At 46.1% G+C, this 27,485-nt stretch overlaps 1 protein-coding gene across 1 annotated transcript in view; it reads right to left on the reverse strand.

Moving 5' to 3' along the window:
• Positions 1 to 27,485, reverse strand: part of Srgap3 (SLIT-ROBO Rho GTPase activating protein 3) — a 113,600-nt gene that overhangs the window by 59,766 nt on the left and 26,349 nt on the right. The window contains exons 3-5 of the mRNA XM_059257098.1: positions 18,244 to 18,306; positions 4,934 to 5,119; positions 503 to 631 (exon numbers count right to left, since the gene is read on the reverse strand). Of these exons, the coding sequence (XP_059113081.1) occupies positions 503 to 631; positions 4,934 to 5,119; positions 18,244 to 18,306 (378 nt within the window). The remainder of the gene's footprint in view (positions 1 to 502; positions 632 to 4,933; positions 5,120 to 18,243; positions 18,307 to 27,485) is intronic.

Here is a 27,485-nt window from a genome sequence, read left to right on the forward strand (position 1 = left end):
TCCAGTGATCAAACTCATTCCTCCCAGGAGAATTTCCCCACACCAAGAGACTCGGTACCATTTTCTCTCTCCAGTGACTTTCCCATGGTGTACACCTGGCTGGCTGGACCCAGGGGTTCTGAATGTATGGCCCCCTCTCCTCTTCCACACCAGCAGCTTCTAAGGGTGTGAACTGTATATACTTCTCCCCTGTGCCCTCACACCCAGCAGAGGCCCTGGTGCATAGGAGAGGACTTTGGAAGTTTGTATTGGATATCTAACTAATCAAGCTATGGCGGGGGTGGGGGACATCGGCCAGAACTCACTTCTATCCATGGAAAGCATGACCATGAATTAGCTCATACCCTAGCCCAAAGCACTTCCAGTCCTTCCCCGCTAGCAGGGTTACAAAAGCTTGGCCAGCTCACATGTCAGCTGAGGACCACGGCCAGCCCCATCTTCCCCCCAGCTCATGAGATGTTTCAGCCTGCATGCAGCCCACCCAGCAACCCAGGTTGCTCACATCAATGAGATCGGACACATCGTGGATGTAGTATTTGCTGATGGCGGCGTTGGTGGCTGCCAGATTCAGCAGGTAGTCATTGCGAGCCTTCGTGCACTTGAGCTTGTTCTCGGAGTATTTGGCCTGCCTCTGGAGGAAGAAGAGGGAGACATCAGAGCCGAGCCGGCCAGAGGGAGGACCTACGATCTCCACAGGAACTGTCCGACAGTGAGGCCCACCTTCCAGGGATGGGATGCTTCTGTGCCAAGGGAGCACACTGGATCCTGAATTCAGTAATACACCTCAGCTAGCAGAGCTGCAGCCAACAATGATGTTATTTTGTCACACAGCATCTTTCGTGTGGTCTCTACCAGGTGATATCTTATAGATAAGATATCTCACCCTCAGTATCCTCCATGGGCTTCCCTAACTGTTTTCAATGGCCCAGAGGTCTTCCAAGAAATGGCGTCTAGCCACCACTCCAGATCACCATTCCAGCCCCATCTTTCTGTATACTCCCCTTCTCTCATCTAACCTCTTGTCCATAGACCAAGTCTGTTTCTGTTTTGAGTCCTTCAGACTCCTTATAGTCACATTTCTGAACCTGTATGTGGTCTGTCCCTTGATGTCACTCAGGTTCTTACCCAAAGTGATAGCCACACAAGCTACTGATGATGGCCTTGTCTGATCTCTTGCATCTCTACTACTCTCCCCTTGCCCTGTCATGTTTTCATAAGCTCTCTGTTTGTATGTTGATCACTGGTACCCCCACAAGAAAGTGAACTCCATGAAGTCAGTGCCATGACTTGCCTTGCTTGTGGGTGGTGGATCCATAGCACCCGAAATAGATCAAGTCTTGGGTTGTTTTTAAGAAAGGGGAAAAGGGAGGGAGAAGAAAAGAAGGGAGAGAGTCTGGGTCTAAATGGCAGGAGGAGTGGAGCAGAGTATCCAGAATTTTGCCAAAGCAGCTTTTGTCCTGGGCCAGCCCAGAAGGGAGGAGGCACAATGGACAACTGCCTCTGCCCCTTTCAGACAATGAGTCTTGACTGGGTCTCTTTAAAGAAACCATGCCTTCAGCTAACTGCTCTTTCCCATTCTTCATTCCACATGAGATCCAGCTTTGGAGTAGACCAGTCCCACTGCCAACCTTTTAATTCTCTTCAGGCATCTTATGTCCTCTCACTCTGGGACCACTCAGCAGATGTCTCCTGGAACTCACATCTTGTGCCAGCCAGGCACCTATCTGCAGAAAGTCTGAACACTCCTGACCCTCTCTAGGGGCCCATTATGACCTTGAGACTGTTTTCCTGGGTTGACTTCATTTTTATAATTTTTATAATTATCGTGGCATCTTAGCTGAACTCATCTATTTATAGAGGAGGAAATGAGAGCTGAAGAAGAAAAGTGGCTTGTCCATGAGCCAAGTGGCTAATTAGCATACGGCTGCACCAGGAATGAGCCTCTAGAATCCCAGCCAGTATCTTTCCGTCCCAGCATTTCCTCTGGAGAGAAACCTTCCACCAATGAGCAGCCACTTGTTATCCTCCTCTTCCTCAGATTCAGAATACCAACAGTCTACTTCCTGTGTCCATGGGTGTGTCTATTCTGGACATTTTATGTAAGTTAATTTGTATAGTTTGGGGCCTTTTGTGTCTGGCTTCTTTCACTTAGCATGATGTCTTTCGGGTTCATCCACATTGTAGCATGTATCAAGACTTCATTCATTTTCACGGCTGAGTTATGTTCATCAGTAGCTGAATGTTTGAGTTGTTTCCATCTTTTGGCTACTGTGAACAGTGCTGCTGTGAATACTCACATACAAATGTTTACACAGATATGTTTTCATGCCTCTGGGGCAGATACCCAGGAGTGGCATGACTAAGTCACATGGTAGCCTGGTCCATGTATATCTAATATCTGAAGAGCTGCCAGATGGCTTTCCATAGTAACAGAACCACTCACATACACAGCCTGCCCCTGACAGCAGTGCAAGATTTTCTGATTTCCATATCCTCATCCATGCCTCTTCCTGCCAGCCTTTATATCCTGGTCCTTTGGGTGGCTGTGAAGCCCTACTGTGCTGTGGTCTTCATTTGCATTTCCTTCATTGCCAATGAAGCTGAGCAGATTGCCCTGTATTATGGACCACCTAGACAGGTTCTTAAGAATTGTCTATTCTGAGAGATGGCTCAGCAGTTAAGAATGCTGGCACCCACATGGTGGCTCAAGATTGTCTGTATCTCCAGTTCCAGGGGATCCAACACTCTCCTCTATTCTCTGAGGGTACAAGGTATAAAAGTGGCAAATTTACATACATACTGACAATACATCCATACCATAAAATAATAAAAAAAAAGAAATGTCTATTTGTGGTGGTATTGTGTTCCCCAAAATATTGTGTACTCCAATAAACTTATCTGGAGTCAGAGAACAGAACAGCCACAATATTAAACATAGAGGTTAGGCAGTGGTAGCACACGCCTTTAATCCTATCACTTGGGAGGCAGAGATCCATCTGGATCTCTGTGAGTTTAAAGCCACACTGGAAACAGCCATGAATGGTGACTCACGCCTTTAATCCCCGGAAGTGAGCCTTTAATCCCAGGAAGTGATGGCAAAAAGCAGAAAGGTACATAAGGTGTGAAAACCAGGAACTAGAGCTGGTTAAGGTTTCAGGCTTTGGAGCAGCAGTTCAACTGAGATTGATTCTGGATGAGGACTCAGAGGCTTCCAGTCTGAGGAAACAGGATCAGCTGAGGAATTGGCAAGGTGAGGTGGCTGTGGCTTGTTCTGCTTCTCTGATCTTCCAGCATTCACCCCAATACCTGGCTCCAGGTTTGTTTTTATTAATAAGATCTGTTAAGATTCCTGCTACAGTCTATTCAAATTCCCTGCCCATTTTGGTAGTCTTTGAGTAGATTTTGGATTTTCCTCACTTTCAAAAATTATACCAGGACACACACACACACACACACACACACACACACACACACACACACACACACTTTTATATGCTTCCCAGTTACCCAGGTTCTGTTACGCTTTGTTCCTACCCAGTCTATAATTTCTAGAGCTAAAGGATCCTGTAATCATAGAATTAGGCCCACAGAAGAGCAGATAAACATCTGACGCAATGGCTTGCAGACAGAAGAACTCTGCAAATGTTTCCTGGTTGTGGGGAGTACATGGATATGGAATATTCAGCAAGAAGATCATAGCCTTTGAAGAAGAAAGGGAGTTAGAAGTCACAGATGGGTCCTGCCCTTCAAAACTCCCTGGTCATAGCAGACATCATTAAGTGATCTCAGCACCTTTCAACTAAGCCTTGATAAAGCTTCAGAATCCTCAACAGAGCACTCTGGCCAGCCACTATCAATGTATCAGAGCCAACATGAGCAATAAGACTTATTTATCAGATTTGAAAACCGAAGCTCAGGGAGAGGTATTAATATAGCATTTAAAACCCCAGCTGATATGCTGGGGAGAGGGCTGAATGGGTAAAGTGGTTGCTGTGCATGCATAAAGACCTATTTGGATCCCTAGCACCCATGTGAAAACTGAACTCAGACCTGTAACCCCAGAGCTGGGGGAGGAGTAGAGCTAGGAGACTCTTGGGGGCTTGATGGCCAGCCAATCTAGTCAGTCAGTGCACTACAGGTTCAGAGACAGAGCCTGTCTCAAAGAGTAAGGCACAGAGAGCAATACAGGAAGGTACCTGACGTCAACCTCTGGCCTCACACACAGGCGAGGAGCACACCTGCATACAGATGTGCACACACTTGCATACAACATACATGAGTAAACAAACAAACCCCAGGTTATCGGACTCCAAATCTTGAGCTCTCTCCACCACATCTACAAAAATGCTTTGCAGCACCATCCACAGTGATTCTGAAGCTTCGGTCTTTGATATGGCCATGGCAATTTCACAATGGGCCTGTGATAGCTTTAGATGTTAATTTGGCACAGCCTAGAATTACCTGGGAAGAGAGTCTCAATAAGGAGTTGTCTACATTGAGTTGGACTCTGGGCATGCCTATAGGAGATTGTCTTAATTGAGTGAAGTGAAATGGGAGGACCCACCCTGAATGTGTGTGACACTATTTCACTGGCTGGGTCCTGAACTTTGTTAAGTGAATAAAGCTAGCTTAGCATAAGCAAGCGATCAAGTAAGCGAGTGTGTTCATTTCTTTCTGCTCTTGACTGTGGATGTGTTATGATTAGCCATTTTCAGGGCCTGCCACTTGGACGCCCCTGCTGTCATAGACTGTAACCTACAACAGTGAGCTAAAATAAACTCTCCCTTAAGATGCTTTTTGTCAGAATATTTCATCACAGCAGCACAAATGGAACCAGGACAGGGCCCTTTACCCTTCATGCAAAGGGGAAAGCAAGTCTGCAGCTGAGCGCATGGCTCTCCTCTTCGTGCCTCGCCCCATTTCTCCCACTCACCTTCTCCTTCATCTTCTCGATCTTCTTCACGGAGCTGCGGCGCTGGGGCCGGTCCTCGTGCCGGAGCAGGTTCATGCTGAGGTCTCCTGACTTGTTGAACTGTTTCTCCTCCTGCTTCTCGGCCTCCTTCAGCTTGCTTTCTGCACTGATGCTCTCTGAGTGGTACATGTGGTAGGTTTTCATGACCTGGAGACACATGCGTACAAGAAACCAGTAGCCTGTTATGGCTCGGCATGGTACATCTCGTTCCTGGCCCCACCCCAAGTTCCACATAATTGTCTTCCTTCCCATCATACATTCATCTTAATTTTTTTTTTTTTACTTCTGCTCAGACTTCCTCAGGGCTGGACATGAAGATGCTCCTCAGGTGTACCAACTTTATCATGAGTGACATCATCATCACCCCCTTCTTCATCATCATCATCATTGAGGCTCTACTAGGTGTCAAGCATGAGCTAGTAAATGGGAAATTAAGAAGAGCCATCACAACCCACAGGTGGTATGGCAAGCTGGGCCCTCGTTAGCTGTCCTCCCCAGTCCTGCTAGCTGAGACCCTTATATTCTACCTCTTGTCTTTACTCCCAAATCAGTGGAAAAGCCCTTAAAATGGGCTTTGTAAACTGCCCTGTTATATAACCTAATAGATACTCTGTGGTCCCTGGAATACGTTCAACCTTGGCTATACAAAGAATTCCAACAAAGCAAATTGCACTCTGCTACTCATCTCCTATAACAAAACAGGATATGATTATAATGGGGAATTCTGAGCCCAAAGTTTCATCCTGAACCCTTTCCAAACTTGCAAAGTGTCCTATGAATGAGACATAAAGTCAGCGTTTCCTCTCAGATCTTGATGGAGACTTTTCTACAGCCCACCCACATGGCTCACTTGCAGTTTTCCCCCAAAGCCACAAGAACCCACTTCTCGCTGATTTCATCCATTCCAGTATGCCAGTCCCAGGAAACTCTTGCAAACCCCCACAGCCCATAAAGTATCCTTACTGGTACATGCTTGACATCTAGTGGCCAGAAGGAATGACTGCAGCCTTAACAGGTGAGCAAAGAGGTCCTGTTGTTCCCAAGGGTCTTTAGGCCATTGTTGACAGAAAGGGCATGCAGTCAAGAACTAGAAGGATCTACTGCAGTCTTTTTGGGGTTCCCACCTTCCCCTGTGATGTCCCTCCATCCCTCTGTGCTCAGAGGTACTCAGCTCTGTGGCTTTGCTGTCACACTGTGTGGCTTTGCTGTCACACTGCTACTGCTGTTGTTTGGATCTAGACACACACATCCCTCCTGGGTTTAGTGATGATTGCTACATCAACTTTTCTACTCCAGCTCTCCGGGCCTGCTTATCTCAGTAACAACCTATCATCTGTACTGAGTAGTTCATATAGGTGGTAAAAGCATTTCTATGTGTGTCTAGATCAGTGATTCTCAACCTGTCGGTCCCAACCCCTTTGGGGTCCAACAACCCTTTCACAGGATTTACCCAAGACCATCAGAAAACACAGATATTTACATTACAACTCATAACAGTAGCAAAATTATAGTTAAGATGTAGCAACAAAAATAATTTTATGGTTGAGGGGTCACCACAACATGAGGAACTGTCCTAAAAGGTTACAGCATTGGGAGGGTTGAAAACCACAGCCTAAATCATCTGCTCCATCATTCACATGTGCCTCTGTCTAACTGCTCCAGGGTGACATCCCAGCTGGGTGTTCCCACTTCCCATGTTTTCCTCTGCCTCAGTTTCTCCCCCCACATTGCCTCATTTTCTTTCACTCCTCTTGAGCCACACAGTGTTCCTTCTGTGCCCTACAATCCAAACTTCCTGGACTGTTCTAAAATTCCCATGCACGAGGAAGAACAGAGCCCCGAGAACCTGGGGCCCAACTGCCTGTGATCCTACTGAATCCTGACCCCAAAGACAACAGGGGATTTGATTGTACAGGATGACATGTCAGGCAGCTGCCACTGAAGCATTTATTTGGAGGCCTCTCTGAAATGAGTTTATTTATACCAGAAACCTCCATTGTTGCCTTTATTCAATTACGGTTATCCTTTGGTATTCATGAAGGACTGGTTCTCAGAACTCCCCACAGATGCCAAAATCTGCAAATGCTCAAGTTTCTTATATAAAACAGTGTCATAACTGTATAAAGGCTGAGTATGTCCTTCTGTAGACCTTAAGTCATCTTGGGATCACTGGCAATAAATGTTATATAATAGATGCTATACTATGCTGAGAATAATTATAAGGAGAAAGTCTGTCCATGCTCAGTATAAACATTTTTTCTGAATATTTCCTGAAGTTTCCTGAATATTTCCACATATGCAGAACTGACAGATACCCAGAGCCAACTGGACCTGAAACACAGGCTTCAGCAGTGAAAGACTTCAGTTCAATAGACTAGAGGAGTCTGCTTGATGTTGCCAATTCAGGATGTGTTAAGTCATATTTAAGCTTATCTGGTACTTCAGAGTTTACAAATCTTTCAATTATCTGCTTCTATTGAAGGAGCAATTCAAATCATCCTTAGCCTACTCTAGGAGGCAGTATGTTATCAATTAAAATGGCAATAGCCCAGGTGGTGGTGGCACACTCCTTTAATCCCAGCACTCAGGAGGCAGATCTCTGTGAGTTCGAGGTCAGCCTGGTCTACACAGTGAGATCCAGGACAGGCTCCAAAAGCTACAAAAAGAAATCTTGTCTCGAAAAACAAAACAAAACAAAACAAAAAAAAAAAAGCAATAGCACCTAAGATTTACTGAGCACTTCCTCCATGTTGAGCCTTGATCTAAGCTCTGCATACACCACACTATTTATTTCTCACAAAAAGCCCATAAGAAAGGCACCTGTGATCTCTGATTTATACTCGAGGACCTAAAAATAGCTCAGCCAGCTTCCTTGAGGTCAAAATGCTAGCACACGTGGAGTCAAGGTTCAGAGCCAAGATGTCTGACCCCACTGCGGGATCATGGGCACATGTTTGTAGATCCCTCTTGGTACACCTCCCTCTACCATACAAAGGGGTATCAGCATCCCAGAGGTCAACCGTCCTACTACATCCTAGGTGTCTATGGAGAGGATGTGTGTCTTCATGCCCTCCTGATGATGTTCAGACAGGGGTAGATATAAGAAAGAGTGGGTGCAAAGTGACTGGCCTTTGGCAGCTGTACACTAGGAAAAGGCGTGTGTGTGTGGTCCAGAGGCCTCCATCTCACATGATCCTAGCATGGGGGTTCTAGGGAGCAACCTCGAAAGGACATATAAGTTGGGGCACTATCTTGGACACATGTGTTCTCAGAATGTAAGAGCTAGGAGGTCCTCTAGGAATCTTGATGTATTAATCCCTCATTCAAAGAAACAGACTGGAGGCTGGGTCTTTTGACCCCTAGGCCTGGTCTTTTCTGGTAATCATGCTGCCTTTTGCTGTGTTCACATGCCTTTCACGGCTTCCCAAATGCCCAGATCCTGAAGGAGGAAAGTGGTGATCTTTTAGACCCTCATTTAAATGCAAAATATAACAGAGAACTTGGAAGTCAATAGCATCCATAAGGAGACATGCTTTATAAGGCATCAAGAAGATCAGCTGTTAGGAAACATTTTCTCAGAGATGCAGTCCAGGTGTGCCTTGATCCTCGGTTATGGCCAACCCAAGGCACATCGACGTCTGCCTGCAGCATCTCCTGGGCCAATCTGTTACTAAGACATCTAAGAAAGAAGGGATGTTCTACAATTTGTTTGATCACCCACTGGAGTGACTTATGATCTCCATAGAACTTAATCTCTATTTTCACTTGCTCATTTTTCATGTCTATAGGCTATCTTGTCCCAACTAGAATGTAAAGTCCTGAGGTAGAACCTCACCTCATTCCCTTTACTAGAGCATGGGCAGATTGCCATCAGGTGTCACTGTATATCTGTATGCATGCATGAATGTGTAGATGGATATAGTTGAATAGATGGATAGATGGAAGGAATGGAGGAATCCATGGGTAGAAGGTGGAAGGGAAAGAGATGAAAGAGAGAGGAAAGGATGGAAGGAAAGCAAAATGGGGAAAATATAATTAGTTCTACTGCTTTTGATCTGATGACACTATTTGAAGTTAAGGAGAAGTTATATCCTTCATCATTAAATACTTCTTATGTAGCCGTACTATATTAGGTACTCTATCGGGAAATACTACAGCATATAAGACATATGCAGTCTAATAGAATATACACCGTGGTGGGAATATGAACAATGTTACTAGCTACTATCACAGGAAGTGGGAAGAGCTGTGATGTGGGGAGTGTAGGCACTACAGGAAAACTTCCTGGGAAGTGATAGCTAAACCAAGCCTTGAAGAAGGAGTGGTTGTTATCTGTATGAACAGGGCTCAGGGCTCAGGGCTCAGGGCTCAGGGCAGCGATGGGTGGTTTAGACAAAGAGACACTAGCTCAAGAGAAGCAGGAGCTGAACAGAGCTGAGGAATAACTGATGCACAGAAAAATAGCAGGTGACTGGTCATCAGAGCCACTGCCTTACCCTTCCCCTCCTCACCCTGCTGTCCCTTCAGTGGACATCTGTTGTTTTTCTCTGCCTGGGATCATCTAGTCCTCCTCCAAGAAGAGCTTCCTGATTTTATTTGAGGAAACCCCCAAAATTCCCCTCCATTATTCTCAGTCCCATGGAGTTCACGGGAAACTGACATGACCTCCAATCCTGGCAGTGGCCATGAGAGAGCCAGGCCTGGCCAGTCGGCAAACACCATTTCAATCCGGTCATCAGGATGGAGGCTAACGATCTAAGGCAGACTAATTAGATGCTACCCTGCAGACCTTATGTGAAATACCGAGAAGAGTGTGGCACTGTGGTATTAGGAGGGTAGGAGGTCAAGCGGGGGTAAACTCAATAGGAGACGCCCCCACAGAGGAACACTAGAGCAAAAGGAGAAGCTATACACTGGCTCCCAAATAAGGAAGGAAGGAAGGGAGGAAGGAAGGAAGGAAGGAAGGAAGGAAGGAAGGAAGGAAGGAAGGATGGATGGATAAATGGGTAGGTAGGTGGATGCACAGTGAATGGGCACATTACAGATGATGGATGGATGGATGAGCAGCCCTGTGCCAGGAATATACCTGATGCCCTCAAAATATCATAGTATACATGGCAGAGGGACCCTCTGCCCTCAACGTACACACTGTATTGATGAGCTGGACCATGAAACGATAGACAAGTCTGTGGGTCCAGATATGCCTAAGCCACCAATAGATTATAATGTTCACCTAATTGGTGCTGTAGTGTGAATGGGTCCCCCAGAGTTCGGGCATTAGAACATTAGTTCCCCAGTGAGATCATGTTGAGAGGTGTGGGTTGGTTATTGCAAGCATGGATTTAATGTGTTATAAGACAGATTCAGACTCCTCTCACGGTCTGTGGTGGCGCTTTCCTGGCCTCCTGTCTTCTGCCACAGATGGCATATAATGAGAGCATTCACCATGTGCCAGTGCCATGCTCACGGACCTCCCAGATCCCAGAGCTTTACACCAAATAGCATCTATTTTTAATAGATTACCTACCTAGTCTTAGATACTCAGTTATAGTACCACTAAACACTAAAACAGCCTGTCTGTGCTGGATTCCTGTCCCTTGCTAATACTTGAGTCCCCAAAGGCAGGTTTCCTTCCCTTCCAGTTCCCCATATCAGTCCTGATCCCAATCTATCAAGCTTAGGGCAACTCTGAAAACTGCTGACTGGCAGAGCACAGGCCCCTCCCACACGCCAGCAGCCGCTTCCCTGCTGCTTCTTGTGGCCGGTGCCCCTCCACCTCGTGCTCTGCCGAATGCCATCTCATCTCTGCTGACTTTCTGGCTCAAAGATTTCACCAGGCCACCTCACTTCTCCCATTCCCTCACACGGTGTCAGATCCCCACGGAGGAGTTCTCTTCCGTGTCTAGCCACATCTCATCATCCACACACAGATAAGCAGCCACGGGTCCATCAGTGGCTGAACAAGCACCTCACTGGACAGCGGGGAGAGGTGAGAAAGCCACCCAGAGAGAGATCACACCCCAGCTGGCAGGTGATGACCCGACAGAGCCGCCTCCCTCTGAGTCTAGACTCACTCCTCACATGTTCCCTCATGGGCAGGGTGACATAAAGGGGAAGTGCAAACAAACAAAACCCTCCAAGTGCCCGAACCCCAGTACTTCATTCCTCTGAGCAGGGTGACCAAGAACCCAGGCTAGTTGACTGTGTAGGGCATCCCCACAGGTGGGGGAGAAATTTCCATGTAAACAAGGTGATTCTCAGCATCCCTAGTGCGTTATGAACCCCTTCAATGCTCTTGGGACCCTTTTGGTGCACGTGGGAACTAAGCCTCACACTGATGCATCTTTAGTGCTTGTCTCTGGCTGCAGCTACCCAACAACTGAGTGAGGCTACATTTCATGGCAGTTGCAGAATGCTTCTTGTATACCAGGTTGCCTTTTGCTGCTCAGGTGAACTATACCATTTCCTTCTAAAGCCTGTCTGTGGAAGTCCAGTTGGCCCTCTGTGCCTAGGTTTCCACTCCCTCATGATCAATCCACTGCAGACTGAAAATAGTCAGAAACTATTTGCACCCCTACTCAGCATGGACGTTTGTTTTCCTTGTTATCCCCTAACGAATAGAGCATAACGACTGCTTGTGTAGGGCCTCCTTACACTGAGCATCAGACACAAGCAAGTGTATCTGAAGGATGTGGAGGGTTTGTGTAGGTTCTATGCAAGTACTATGTTGTTTATGTAAGAACTGTGTTCTCAGACTTTGGCATCTCTGGGGATCCTGGAACCAGTCCCCTGTAATTACTTGGGGACAAACGTAGTTGGCATATATTTATATAACTAGATAATATATTTCCTTAAGACACTCAGGGATGGGTGCTTGAGCCTAGGGTCTCTGGCACAGGCTCGGCCACTCCCTAGCTGGGTGACCCTGGGCTTGCTACCTGACTCTTCTGTGCCTCGGACCCACCATCCACCATATTATTGTAGTAACGATGCCTCCTCCTTCTGAAGATCATGGTGAGAACAAGAATGAGTCAGTACAACAGGAGCATTCGGACCAGCACCGTATGGGGGAGGAGAAAAGACAATGGCCATGGAAAGGGTGTGCAGGGACAGTGGCTCCCACTCATGGGAACTGGGTGTGTGAGGCATGGTGGACATGTGCACTGACTTGGAAAAAATTGCTATGGAAGGAGACCCCACTAACAAGACGCCAGTAACCTAGCAACTGAGGTGGTGTGGGGGCAGGGAGAAAGCCAGGCAATGCAGTGGGAGAGACTTCCTGCTATAACGGTTTAATTATAGTTGTTTCTATTGTTTATGGAGAATCCATATTATCTATTTCTAAACTTTTGGAAATGAAGCCTTTTTTCCCATTGTATGTGTGGTGTGCATGTATGTACACCCATATTTGCATATGGGAGCCTGAGGTCGATATTAGCAATCATCCTCCAACACTCTCCCACTTATTCCTGGAGGCAGGGATTCTCAATCAAACCCCGAGCTCTTTGATAGCCACTGAGCTCCTCATCCATCTCCAGAAGAGAAGCTGGAAATAACCATGTGTTCCCAGGAAGAAGAATCAGGGGCTCTCCTGATGGGGCTTATAAAGCCTATGTTTTTGTCAGTGTACAAGGCTGCTTTTCCACTAATTAATTAGGACAGGGAAAATTGAGAGAAAAGTATTCAATGAGTTAGAGGGCCCAATGGCATGTAGAAATGATGCGGGTTGTATTTAAATGTCATTCTAGAAGATACAGACCAGCCAGCCTAGCCTCTCTGGTGAGCTCCAGGCTAGTGAGGTATCCTGTATCAAAGAAGGTGGGTTGTGCCGGAGGAATGACACCTGAGGTGGTTTGCTGTCCTCTACATGAGTGCACACACATGTACATGCACATACACATGCACCGTCACACAAATACACACACACACTATACACATGCAAAATAAAAAGAAAGATACACAGAAAGCCTGGGTAGAACTTGGACTAGAACTCAGGTTCAGGGGCACCTAGTGTGAGGCCCTCTACATAGCCCATCAGGAAAGAGACAACATTACAAATATTTTCCTGGAGGCCCAGAGTGGATTTCATACCCTGAGCCTAACACACAACCAAATCAAGTTTGACCTATACAAGGTATAGCCTATTCATTACTCCAGTTAACATCTATCAGCCACTAGCTGCGGCTAGTGTGGACACCTGAAGGCCTCTCCATTTTGCTCTTAACAAAGAAACAGGGTGCCTCCTGCAGCCAGAGCAGAGCTACTGAGCACAAGGGAGGGGCTGAAGTGGCCTGCCCAGGGTACCAATCAGTTACCAAAATAGCAGTTGTATCTCATGACCTAGAAATATAATGAAAACCTAAACATAATGTTAGCTGAAGTTTGTTGTTTTGGTTTGTTTTTGTTTCTTTGGAAGGATTGCACCATGATCCACAATCTCGCTCTGTGTTCTTCTTTTCTTCCAAGTCAATATGTGATCAAAGACTATAATGTGGAGGGCTGATGGGAGTTCAGAGAAGAGAGGGGGTTGACAGACAGACAGAATTGATCGCCATCATCATTACCCTCAGCAGGGCCCCTCAGCAGACTTCTTCTTCCATGGAACATTGAGAAGGAAAAGAATGGGGCTGAATGCATAGTTCTTCTCTACCTCATTCATTCCTTAGTTACTATGCCTGTGAGACTCGGGCTGGGAAACAAAGGGAGCTGGGAAGATGTGTGTAACCGGGATTTTAAGTAGGGACTTCTAGCAGTGAAGTCCAGGAAGTCCATAACGCTCCCAGAAGCTGGGTGGCTGTGACAGACAACCACCAGACATTGCTCAGGCTTGACTTTAGCACTGTGACTACAGGAAAACAGGGAGTATATTTTTCTATCTTATGACCTGGGACTTGACTGTAACTTGCTTTGGGTATTAGCAAAAGCGGTTACTAGCAGAAGTTTGTGTATTGGAGTCCACTCACTTTGGGTTCCTTTTTCTTAGTCATCTAGAAAACCGCCACCATATAACTGGCTAGAACCAGCTCAAACTGCCAACCCAGAGGCTCACAAGCAAATAACATGGTAGGTTTGAAGCCGTCGAGTTTGGAGGCAATTTTTTAAAGAAGCAGTTGAGCAAGCAGCACGCTCAGCCTTATGTTCTGTCACGAGCCCATGCACTTCGGTCTTGTCTGTACGCTCAAATCTAACACTCCTTGATGCAAAATCCATGACGTCTACTGTCTACACAGCATTTCCCATTCCTCTGCTCTAACCAGCACCATGAGAGCATCAAGGATGAGAAAGATGCTGACAGAGACCAACTTCTCGGTTGTTGTTCCCAGTTCCTGGACAGCAAAGATTCCCTGCTGCCACAGTGGGAGGCCCAGAATTTAGGGATTAAACTGCATTTCTAAGTAACCATGGTCATCCCTCAGTATCTATGGTGATGGTTTCATGACACCCTTTCACACATATCCAGATAACAAATTCTGTGGATGTTCAAATCCCTTATATAAAATGATGCAGTGATTATAAAGAACCCCACACTCCCTAACGCAGATCATCTTGACAGTCCTCACAGTACCTAACACAATGTTTCACTGTATAAATGGGCATTATACTGTGTTGTAGTACTTGGGAAATAACAAGATAGCTGCATGTGTTTAGTAATATACCATATTTAAAAAAAATATTTTTGACTCAAGTTTGGTTGAACCTATGTATGTTAGTTAGCTTTTTGTCACTATGGCCACGGTTGAGAGAAATTAAAAGAGGCTTCAGAGATTTCCATCCACGCTCGGCTGATGCCTCTGCTGTAAGCCTGTGGTGACACAGAGTATAACGAGTCAAGAATGTGTGTCAAAGCCAAGTGGCTCACCTCATAGCAACCACGAAGCAGAGAGACACGAAGGGGCCAGGGACAAGACACCTTTTAAGGACATGTCCTCCATGACCTGCTTCCTGCAATCAGGCCCCACCTTCCCTACCTCTCAATGTTGTCTTTAAATAAAGCTGCATCGGTGCATGAAGCCTTTAGCATATGAGCTTTTAGGGGATACTTAACACTCATTGATGCAGGACCTATGGACACAAAGGGCCACAGTTAGAGATATGGAGTATTTATTGTTGGCACCTGAGGCCCCCTCTCCTTCACACACACCCAAAGAAGAGAGAGTTGGGAGGCACTGGGCCCTTCCTCTCCACCAGCTCCTGGAGGACCCCCAGCAGGCCACTGTGAGCATAGCATGGCAGGAAGAGCCTTATCATGGGGTGAGCCAGCCACCTACGTGCATGTCTGATGCCAATAGTGTTTCTGTCCAGCTGCTCTAACCTGTGGACAGAATGGGCAGCTATATACACAGAACCTGCTGGGTTCAGGGCACCAGTACCATGAGGGACACGAGATGTCATTATCCTCTCAACCTTTGACACTACCTGGTACTATTGCGTCTACAAACCACAGGAAAATGATCAGCCCTGGTTTTCACAGACAAAACTGAGAGGTGAAGTCATGTTGTCAATGCCACACAGTCTTTGAGATTTAACAGCGTCACTCATCAGCCAAGACATGACTCCGAGAAGACACGCTACCACAAGGGAACAGGTGCAGACAATGAAAACATGAGGTTTTTATAAGGCTACAATAGGACTAAAAGCCCAGAGGTGGCATTTTTCTGAAGGTGTTAAAGTTTGGCCTAGTTGGAAAAGTGAGTCTGACTCAGATAGACAAAGGATAAAAGCATGCAGGCCACAACAGGCAAAGGCAACTGCAGAGTGAAGAAGCAGAGGAGGGGGTATTGGGGGAGAGCATAAATAGTTCTCCTGGTTAGTTTTTATTGTCAGCTGACTATAACCTAGAGTCACCTGGAAAGAGGGAATCTCAATTGAAGCATTGCCTTGGTCAGATTGGCATGTAGGTTTGACTGTGAGAGTGTCTTGATTGATGATTGATGCGGGAGGGCCCAGCCCACTGTGGGCAGCACCATTCCCTAGGCATGTGGGCCTGGGTTGTATAAGAAAGCAAGCTGAGTATGAGCAAGCAAGCGATCTGGAGAACGTGGCAGTAAACAGTGGTTCTCTACAGTTTCTACTTCAAGCTCCTACCTTGAGTTTCTGTCCTGACTTCCCTCAATAATGGATTGTGACCTGGAAGTATAAGCCAAATAAACCCTTTTCTCCCCAAGTGGTTTTTGATCAAGTTGTTTTGTCACAGTGACAGAAAGCAAACAAAAACAGACAAAACAAGGTTCCCAGCTGGAGGATAGAGGGAAAGTTAGCAACCCAGGCAGGAGCAGTGAAGTCCTGTGCCTGGAGCTATGATGCAGGACTGCTGTGGAGAAAGTGTTCCATTCTTAGAGGGACTGAAGGAGCATAGGAAAGGCCTAGCCTGGGTAATGACCGGTGTCAGGAAATCCTCTACAGAATCCTAAGCTAGACAATCCATTCATTCACCAACCTTAAACACTCATCACTGACCCCATCCCTGTGAGTACAGACAACAGCCTATTACACCCATTGAGGGTGATATAATAATGGCAGACATGACTAATGGCACACAGACTCTCTAGCTCATTATGTACTCTTTCATTCTAACAGTGTGTGTTAGTGTGTGTGTGACCCCCTCGGTGCAGTTGGCCCTCTATACCTGTGCTCTCCACATCCATGGAGTCAACCAACTGTAGGTTGAAAATACTTGGGGAGGAAAGTTTTATCTATACTAAGCATGAAGAGACTTTTTCTCATCACTAAACCACACAGCGTAACAACTGTCTGCATAGCACTGAAGCTGTATTGACTGTAGTAAGCAATTTAGGGATGGTTTAAAGTACCTGGGAGGATGTGTGACACGATACCACTTTATACAGAGACCTGAGCATCTGCAGAATCCCTGTATCCATGAGGCTTTCAAGAACCAATTTCTCCAGAGACCGTGGGAAAATTCCACTGTTCTTTCCAGCTGAAAATCAGATTTGACCCAGATTCTGACTTCAGACTGTCTGCTTTCTCTTCACCTCTTTTCTCTGTGGTATTGGGGTGAATCTAGGGCCCTGAGCATGCTGGATAAGAGCTCTATTACTGAACTACACACCCAGGCCTATCTTTACTTTTCTATTACTGTATTTTATATATTATTGGACATATATTATATATTATAAGATAAAGTGTCCAGGCTTTGCCCATACTCTGTAGCCTGGGCAGGCCTCTAACTTATAATCCTCCTGCCTCAGCTTCCTAAGTAGATGGGATCAAAGGCAGGTCTATCTATCTATCAATCTATCTATCTATCTATCTATCTATCTATCTATCTATCTATCTATATTGAAGCAAAGTTGGAACAAACTCTCCCTATTTGATATCAGTAAAAATGAAAGTCTTATCCTAGGTCCTAGAGCTGCTGGGGTCGACACTGGGCTTTCCACCTGAAGTACAGGCCCTGAGCCTAGGCTCTTAGGCCACAATGAACCCATTGCTACCACCATGGGTATAAATATAGAAAGACAGCAATAACAAAGAGAAAGGGCTTCATGCAGCCTTACTTATTCATATGTTAAATTAGGACTTTTATAAAGAGCACCTGCATACATAAACATAACAGTTCTACCTGGTACTTTTCCTGTTGGGCCTACTGTACCCAAGGCTATCTATGGGGCTCTCCACACTCCTCACCAAGGAAGCCAAAGTCTGTTCTTGCCCTAAAGTCTAGGCAGTGTGTTCTCCACCCCACTGCCTTCCTCTGTTCTAATGCCCATCTCAAGTGGGTTAGGCCTTGGCTCCAAAGCAGGCAACAAGGTCAGCCATGGGCTAAACTGTGATGTTCTCCAGCGGAAACAGGCATGCTCACTATTTCACTTCAAGTTATTCTCAGAGCAGGGTTCCATTCTACAGACAAAGACAAAGGGATCTAGGCAAGCTATGAGCCTGTCTAAGACCACAGTCACTAAGGAGCACCCTGTCTGGAGCCTATGTCACCTGACACCCAAGTCCATATCCCTGCCCTCTGGATATGGAGCCCTCACACTGTGTTCTTCCATCCTCCACTTCAGGACCTTTGTGCTCATAAGTAACACATCCTACGTCTGGAAGATCACGTTACTCTCTCACATACTTTAACTTACTAAACACGTCCAGAACCCATTCCAAACATAAGTAAGCAGGACTTGGGGTCATGAGTCATTACATACCTTCATGATGATCATCTGTCACTCCAAATTCTGACCTGCCTCCCTCCAGATATGGGTGCTAAAGACAAGAGACCCAAACAAACAGCAATGGTCCTGGGCAGAACTTACTGTGTAGAGCTCATTGGTCACCTTCAGTAGCTCCTCGTGCATCTGCAGGCCAATCTCTTTGCTCTGGAATATGAAAGAACAAATGTCAGCACACAGAAATGGTCTGGTTGTCCCTTCAAGTCGCCCAAAAGTAACACACATACACCCAACCCCATGATTTTGAAGCAGGAGACATCTTCCAAGGCTGTCAAGATGAAACTTTAGAGTTACCTCGTCGAGTTTTAATTATCCCTTCTCCTCAATCCAATCTATCACCATGTCCTACCTTCAAACTGCTCACTCCTTTATACTGTGTAGTAGAAATTGGGGGTCCCCTCCCATCACCCACCTCTGCTCTCCCTACTTCCTAAAAGAACCATGCATTCGGCCTGCATTTGTTCCTCCAGCCCAGTTCTTTCAGGGAACCTCATCCTAACTCCACAAGGTGGATTATTCTTTGTGCTCATATAGTCCTGGGCTGTCTTAACTAGACAGAGAAGCAGGATTTGCATGATGTAGGAGAACATTTTAACCCTTCTACCAAGTGCAAGCAAAACTCTACACAGTCCCAGTTGGTACCAACAGGCATATAAAGACAGAAAGAGGATGCTGCCTTAGGAAAGCAGAGTAAAAGCATCCTGGTTCCTTTCATTACTAACTGAGGGCAGTGGTGGCACACGCCTTTAATCCCAGCACAGGTGGATCTCTGTGAGTTCGAGGTCAGCCTGGACTACCAAGTGAGTTCCAGGAAAGGTGCAAAGCTACACAGAGAAACCCTGTCTCAAAAAACCAAAAAACCGAAAACCAAAAACCCCACAAAAACTGGAACTATCTGAGCACTGAGTGATCCCCGAACTCAGAGCCGTTCTCTAGTCTCCATCTACTTCTGTGGCTTAAGACATGTTAGTCTACGTTCTCCTGCTACTGTAGCTAGAGCATCCTAATGCACACAGCCTCATCTTCCATCACCTGTTCCTAGAAGAAGACATCCTCACTATAGACCCAGGGCTCTAAAGCTGCCCTTTTTGCCTAGGCTGGGGTAATATCATGGAGGCTGATGAGGCTCTGGCTTCATTCAGAGTGGAGCTGGGACCCACTGAAGGCTTTTGAGTGGGAGAATAGGATGCTTAGGGTCATACCTCAAGAAGAGGAACATGTGCATAGAGTATGGACTATGGGGTGGGGTTGGGGTGGGGCTGGAAGCGTGTTCTTGTATTTCCTCAAGAGAACTGTAGGCCAACATATGGGACCTGCTGAGTCTCAGCTCATCAACTCCTAGGCACCTCCCCGGAGCAGCCACCAAGTTGATGCTTGGCAGGCAGCCCTCAAAGCATCTTTGTTATTTTTTTTTTTTCTTTTTTAGCTCAAGCTGGTTAGGGAAGGGAAATATTCCCAATTACAGTTCCAAATACTACTGAGTAATGAGCCCAAACCAAACATTCCACCAGGGACAGGAGGCCAAAACCAAGACAATCTTCAATGGGTCACCACACCCAAACCTTAGGGACTCAAGTGACAACATATTGGGCCTTGTTGCCCACATATTTTGCATTATTTTCATGCCTACAAAGGACACTGGATGGAAGGCAGTTCCTTCACATACAAGGTTGGGCCAGAGAAGGCTCAACCATCCCAATCTTGCCTTTCTGACATACTGACAGTAACCTGAAGCTAGCCAGTCACAAGGGCCAGCCACCATGAAGCAGGTGTCCCCAGACTCTTTCTCCTCAAAGGCTAATCACAGCTAAATTTCCTTAGGGACAACTAACTCTTCGTCTGGAACACATTCCTATGAATGGATGACAGGATGATGGGCAGGCTGCCTGCCTCTTCCTAGGAACAATCCCTACCTTTAGCCTGAAGTTGTGACCACCACAATCATTTCTAGGCTTTGCCAAATGTCCTGGCAGCTAAAACTATTTCTCAGCAAAATACTGTCTTAAGTCAAGGCCTCCAAGCAGCAGCTTCTTTGGCCTGCAGGCATATTTTGCTTGGCCACTTGGTGCTTCTAGAAAGTCTGAACACTTTCCCGGCATTTAACAATCAGGATATTTCCCTCATAAGCTCCAATGTTCAGCTACTCTGGAAAGACTAGATGGCCCTGTGTCAAGTATGGCAGTCTCATGCCTTCTGGCTGTCCATGGGGCCCAGGGCCTCCGTTCATCAGGCCGTGACCTCGGCTTGGCCCATAGAGGTGTTTCCATTTATGATTCAGAAACCAGAAGTCATTTCAGAAAGGTGTGGCCATCTGCACCTCCAGGTACTCATGAGGATGACAGCTGCAGGGCCAGGACATCTAGGATGAGATTCATTCATTCCCATTCATCCCACTCTCAGGTGCATCCACCTCACAGCCCATGGGCTGCATACACTCCAGGGTAGCTATGAATCCAACGTAGCACAGAACCATAAACTTGCTTAACCCATTAAGGGATTTCTTTTTGGCATTTCTGTACCTCAACTGTGTAGTTTCTCAGTCCTGAATTTTGTGTATAACCACATCATATGGCAGTGTTAAAAGGTTGGACACCCCCAGTAGGATCTTCTGAAGAGTGTGGTTGCTGAGACCCAGCCTCATGGCTTTGCAGGGCACCCCAGCACCAGGACCCGTGTGGATTCAAAGCACCCCAAGCCCTTGCTTGAGTCTATGCTGTCTCTCCAGTTCTGCCCTAGCTTTGGATCCATTCACACCTGCATGGCATATCTAGTAGAGACCAGCCTCTACCAGGCACCCAGACAAAGCTGAGCAGAAAAGCCCTGCTTTCAAGCAGTATTTAGCAACAACATTCATGTACATCTTCCATTTGCTTGATACTATCAGAGTCCCTTCTAAGCACTATCTAGTTTAAACCTTTAAGGTAGCTACGACTATTATTCCCTTTGACGCATGGGGAGAGCTAGAGGTTCAGAAGGGCTGAGCATCTTGCCCAAGATGGTGTACCTGGAAAATGGCAGAGCCCAGAATCAGCTTTTGGTTGGTCTGGCTCAAAAGCCTAGTCTGTTTCTTCAGGACTCAGTGCAATGTGAGGACACACAGATGAAAAGTAGCCACAAGTCCAGGCCACAGGCAGGTGGGAAGGAGGCCAATGCCACTGGACACTGCCTGTGTCTCTGATGTCCCTTCTCTCTCTGCTCAGGTATTGCCATGCCCACACCCTCAAAGAAAGTCTGCTCCTTTGTTGTTGTTGTTCCAATTGCTTTTCCATTCCTCCTTCTAAGAGAACATGAGATGTGTGTGGCTGATCCACTGGACATGGACTGGCTGTGACAGGGTGACCTGGAAACTTGTCTCAGGGATGGGATCACAGAAAGAATTGTGGCCCAGGCTGAACCAAGAAGCTTCTTCCTTGGGGGCATTTTCTGTGAAATGTTGCTCACAAAGACTTGCACACAAGAGGAGCCCTATAAATGCTCACAGATACTCTCATGGGTGCAGTTTAAAGTTAGAGAGAAATAAAAGATGGCCATTTTTATCCTTCTTCGTCAAAATAAGCAAACATTAACTTACATCAACATGAGATGAAATGACAAAGATTTTCTTGTAATGACACAGTTTGTGAGTGAAATCAATTCCATTGCTATGAAGATCTTGCCATGTGTGACTTGATTTGGTTTTTAATGCATGTCTAATTATGTTTTTTGGAGAAACTCTTAAGACTTTATTATAGAACTGAGATGTAGCTCAGAGGTGGAGTAAGTGCTTAGTATGCAGAGGATTTGGGTTCAATCTCTAGTACCACACCCAAAAATAAAAACCCCCAAAATAGGCCTGCCTTAATATACACCCTAGGACTTTATGAGCTACGTTTGAAAAGTTCTGTTCTTAAGGAGTCTGTTTACATCCCCATCTAACTAAGTCAAAGACGAGCCATTTCTAACACTAATATCATCTTCTGTATCTCCTACCTTTGGAGTGTTCATCCCCACCCAAACCATGCTGAAAGCTAACCCTTAAAGCCATAATATTGAAGGTAGTTAGGACTGGTCAAGGTTGGGAGGATGGGGCCCCCATAATGGGATTAATGTCATTGTACAAAAAGAGAGATCCCAGGGAAGCCGCCCACGCTGTCTCACCTTGGGGTTCTGCAGTCTCCACCAGCAAGGAGGCCTTCATTAGTTATCCTTCCAACCTTCAGAACTGTGAGCACAGCAACCCTACTTTATAAATGACCTACTCGGAATCTTTGAGTTATAGCAACACAAACAGACTAGGACAATATCTAAAAATAGCACGGCCTAATTGTGTTGAGTGAGGTCTCACCTAGGCCCCAAAGACAACAATCTCCTCTTCTCTCACATGCAGATCCTAGCTTCGAACCTTTTCATTCTGTGTGTTTAACTACAGTACTACAGGTGGAAGCCGGGAAACCAGAAACAGGCCACTAAACATGAGTGCACGCTTCTGGGGGAGGGGATAGTCAAATACAGGCAAAATGAAAGGAAAACGGAGGAACACTGGGAGGTTCTAGGAAAGGTCCATGTGGAGGGGGGTGGGAGGATGAGGGAATGAGGCACTGGCCGAGGGCTTAACCAAAGTGAAGGGTGCATGGAAAAAGGAAACATGGAAACCTACAATCTTATAACTCAAGAAAAAAATTTCAATTAGCATTGGTAAGAGAACACAAGTGTCATAAAAGGAGACAGGAAAAACCCCCTGAGTAGAGAAAGGGGAATTGAGGAGAGGAGAGCTTAGGGGATGGGTTAGCCAAAAGTAAGGATCCATGACAAAGCCCTAATACGCATTTGTTAAGGGAGTTTGAACACAAGGACCCTACATGGGTGGACAGTGCTGCTTCTACAATATATGGGCTATGAAATGAAAATCTCAGTGCCAAGCATGGGCTACCTCTCCACGAGTTATTAGTCAGGAAGGCCCCAAAGGCTCCAAGACAACACAGCCATTGCCACTGCCCTTGGCTGTCCACCAGAACTACATGGTTAGATCATACTGCTGAAGACATCATTCACTGTAGGAGCCAGACATAAAGAAACCAACGTCAAATTGACCAGGAAACGCTCTCTGCTGGCTAACTTACATAGTAACAGAAGGTGCTATGTAAGTTGAGGGGAGTGCAAAAAAAACAGCAATGGTCTTACTCAGCACAGGACCCTGCATGCTGCAATACTCACCTGCTGGAAATACGTGCTCCCTGGTGCAATAGGGATCTGATGGGTACGGGGATAAAGTCTTCTGACTAAACGTGAGACCAGCTCCATGGGAGGGATTTTGTGTTTGGTACTGTGCACCTGATTAAAAGCCCACGAGAGGAGATCACAGAGGCTAAAGAACAACCTACTGTTGCTGTTATGCTAAATGATCCTGCTGTCAAGCTGCATTCTAAATATTTCTGTTGACACCCACAGATCTGTGCTGCCCTCCGCTTTGGTCACAGGGCTTCTTTGCCTGTGGGTTAACGCAGGGACTCATAACTGGTCAAGGCACCAAGTATGAGTAACTGTGAGTGCTCACCTATGGATGGGTACCCCTGAACACAGCTTTGTAGAAGGGTCTTGAGTCACCTATAGCAAGGCTCTATGTGTTGTTGTCTCACCCCCTTAGAACATCTTCCTCAGCCTGGTTCCCACCCTGACCTTAGATAATCTTCTACCTGCTACTAGTTGACTTTTCCCTGGTCGTGACCACCCTCAGGGTTCTTCTTCTCTCAGAGCTAACTCTGTTTCCTGCTGCTGCAGCTCCCAATGGGATCATTCCTGTTTCAGCAGCAAACCTGGCCTCAAGTCTACCCCCACTTCCTCCTCCGCTTCCTCCAACTCAGCCATGGTTCTCAGTCACTCCTGGGGAACTTTTTGAGCCTGAAAGCTTCCTTTTCAGAGCTGCTACCACAATAACTGATCTGAGGGCACCCAAAGATTCCTTACAGCTGTGCAAAGGCCCCCCAGGTCCTGGAGTTGAGCTTGCTTCCCAGCTGGTGACATTGTTAGGGAAGGCTGTGAAGCCCGAGGAGGCAGAACCTTGCTGGAGGAAGTGGGGCATTGGGAGTGGGGCTTAGAGTATTATAAACTAGCCCCACTTCCTGTCCGCTCTCTGCTTCCTAAGTCTGGTCCAAGGTGACCCCTGCCTTATACCCCTGCCGCCATACCTTCTGCGCCATGACGGACTGCATCCCATCCCCAGCTGTAAGCCAAAGGAAACCCCTCTCTTAGGTGGCTTCTTGGTGGGTATTTGGTCACAGGGATGAGAAAGTAACTAACATAGCTATGAAAGAGTGACCGACGTGGTCAGGATAGAAGTGTCTGGATCTCTAGTACTGCTACTACTACTATTAACCACAATACCTGCTTTCATCACTCATAACAGTGTTTAGTGCTCTCACTAGGAATGGCATTTATCATTGTAGATAATGGCAGTACTCGCTACTGTTCCCAGGCCACCTGTGTTATGCTGAGCACCACACTAACTGCTTTCTCAGCTGATGCCTGTGTGAGCCTAGATCAGCCCTTTGGGGGGGACACTGATACAGACCCCCCCTTTGAAGAGCAGGATGCAGAGGCTCAATAAAGGGGCATCTGTTACTGAAATAATAACAGCATTCTCAGCCGTTCCGGTCTACTGCCTCAGTTTTTCTGTTTGTTTGTTTGTTTGTTTTCTGTTTTGGGAAATATTTAAAAATAATACTAGCACATGGATGTCCTTGCTCTAGAAAGCACACCAATATTTACAAATCTCTGCTTCGGATCATTGTAAATACCAGATAACATCCAGCCCTCAGTACCAGATTGCAGACTCAGTTGTCAGTAGTGACTAAGTTCCTGCCCAATCCCTGGCCTCCCTGCAAGCAGGGATGGTGTAGAATGCTGGGCTGTATCTCTGTGGGCATAGAACTTGCCAGAAGTAATCTTTCTTGACTATGTCCTGATGGTGGCTGACAATTTTCCATTTTCTTTTCTTTTTTCTGCTAGAATCTCTTACAGATGAGAAACTGATATCTGAGTGGGAGAGCTTCCTGTCCTGGGAGCAGGCAAGACAAATTTCTGATGAAAGCCTCCAGCTCCTCAGTTCTGAGTTTGGTGTTTTCTCCCTCTCAGTGCTAACTTCAAGCCTATGGATGCTCTTGGGTTTATTTGCTCCATTCAAAACTCTCTCCATCATGTATTACCACTAAGTCATTGACCTAAGACAGTGCTTTAACTCCCCATCACTTTCCAACATGATCTTCTGTTTGCTTACATTGTTTGTGGACAGGAGAAGAATGAGAATTGCATTGGCATTTCAAAAATGCCTTTACATGTGTATTCACTCATCTATTCACCACCTTTTACCCATTCACCCATCCACTTATCCACCCACTTATCTATACAGCCAACCATTCACCCACCCATTCATCCATGCACCTAACTATCCATCTACCCATTCACCTACAAATCCACTCATCCATCCACCCACTCACCCCACTCTCACCCACCCAATCATCCATTCACCCACCCAGCTACACATCCACACTTTCACCCACCCACTCATCCATTCACCCACTCACCACACTTTCACTCACCCACTCATTCATCCACCTACCAATTCATCCATCCATCCACCCACCACTTTCACTTACCCACTCATCCATCCACCTACCACTTTCATCCACCCACTCATCCATCCATCCACCCACCACTTTCACCCACCCACTCATCCATCCTTTGACTCACCTATACATCTACCTATCCATGCACCTACTCAACTACATATCCACTCATTCAACCTCACATCTACTCATCCTTCCTTTCCATTTTTATATCATCTTCCCTAATCCTGGCTCTGAGAATATTCTACAACTAGTAGTAGAAAATACACGTAGAAAATACATGTAGAAAATACACGTAGCAGCATGTAACTTTCCCCCTTTTGGTAAAGATATAAAATGCACGTGGCAAACTAGTCACTCTTTAGCATGACACTGAGTACTTCACTAGTGAGACAGAATTCTTGGATGGATGAAGCTCAGTCAAGAAGTTCCAGCAGCTCTCTGATGTCTAGAAAATACAACCCAAACCTCTCTGACGGACACTCAAGAGCCTTCCTGACCCAGCTTGCCCTTACTGATTTCCACCCTTACTTTAAAATTCCCAATACTTAAAACATGCAGAAAGCAGAGAACACATTACTTGAGTTTAATAATTATTAAAACATGGGCCATTCTTTTTCCTTTGAAACTACTTTAGGAAGTAAACTGTTACAGAGACAGTTGAAGTCTTGGGTCTTTCCCAAGACAAGAGAAGTCCTTGGGTCCTTCCTCCCCCTCATTCCTCAATGACTGTTCTATGGCTGGTGTGTCTGCTTACAGGTCTACAGCCACCTGGCCTTCTTCCAGACAGGGGCCTAAAAACATACAATTTTCACCCGGAATCTACACTTTACTAAAACACTGCTCTGTGTTCAAAGGAGACTGTTGAGACTGGCTCTCTCTAGCTCACGCTGGCTTCAAACTCAACATCCCTTCTGTGCAGTCCTCTCAAGTGCTGGAATTATAGGGCTGCACCACAATGTCAGAAAAAAAAATATAATACTTGACCCTCCTTTTCATACTTGACACCATATTTTCAAGTTTTATCCAAATTGATATTAGTAGATGCAGATTTATACTGTTCTATCATGTGACTGCCTGTAGCTTATTTAACTAACCATTCACTTATTGGGCACCAGATCCCCTGGAGCCGGAGTTACAGAGGGTCATGAGCCACCTTGTAGGTGCTGAGAACCAAACCCAAGTGCTCTGCAAGAGCAGCCAGTGCTCTTAACCTCAGAGCCATCTCTCCAGCCCACAAAACAGATGCTTAACAAGGAATAATCTAGACCAGGGTGAATGGTGGGCATGTCCATGAGGCATCGTCCTGATTGTTCATTGCCCCAGGCCCCTGTGGGCAGCACATTTCCTAGGCAGGGGCCTAAATTGTATAAGAGTGAAGGAAGCCAGGCCAGGATAAGCAAGCCAGAAGCATGAATCCCCACCTTCTACCTGTTCTTGACTATGATGTGACTGTGGGGGTTCCTGCCTTGATTTCTCTGAAACTACAGACTTTAATATGGAGCCAAATATTAAACTATTTATAGAAAACATCTCCATACAAAGTTGTGTATGCAAATGGCTTAGAACATTTTCAGGTTATTGTAGCTTGAGTTTTCCTGCCTGGCCCACAGTCAGGACAAATCTCTCTCACCTGCCAGGCCCACAGCCACTCAGACCCAACCAAGTAAACACAGAGACTTATATTGCTTACAAACTGTATTGCCATACCAGGCTTCTTGCTAA

This window comes from Peromyscus eremicus, chromosome 3 (assembly GCF_949786415.1).
Source record: "Peromyscus eremicus chromosome 3, PerEre_H2_v1, whole genome shotgun sequence".
Lineage (NCBI taxonomy): Eukaryota > Metazoa > Chordata > Mammalia > Rodentia > Cricetidae > Peromyscus > Peromyscus eremicus.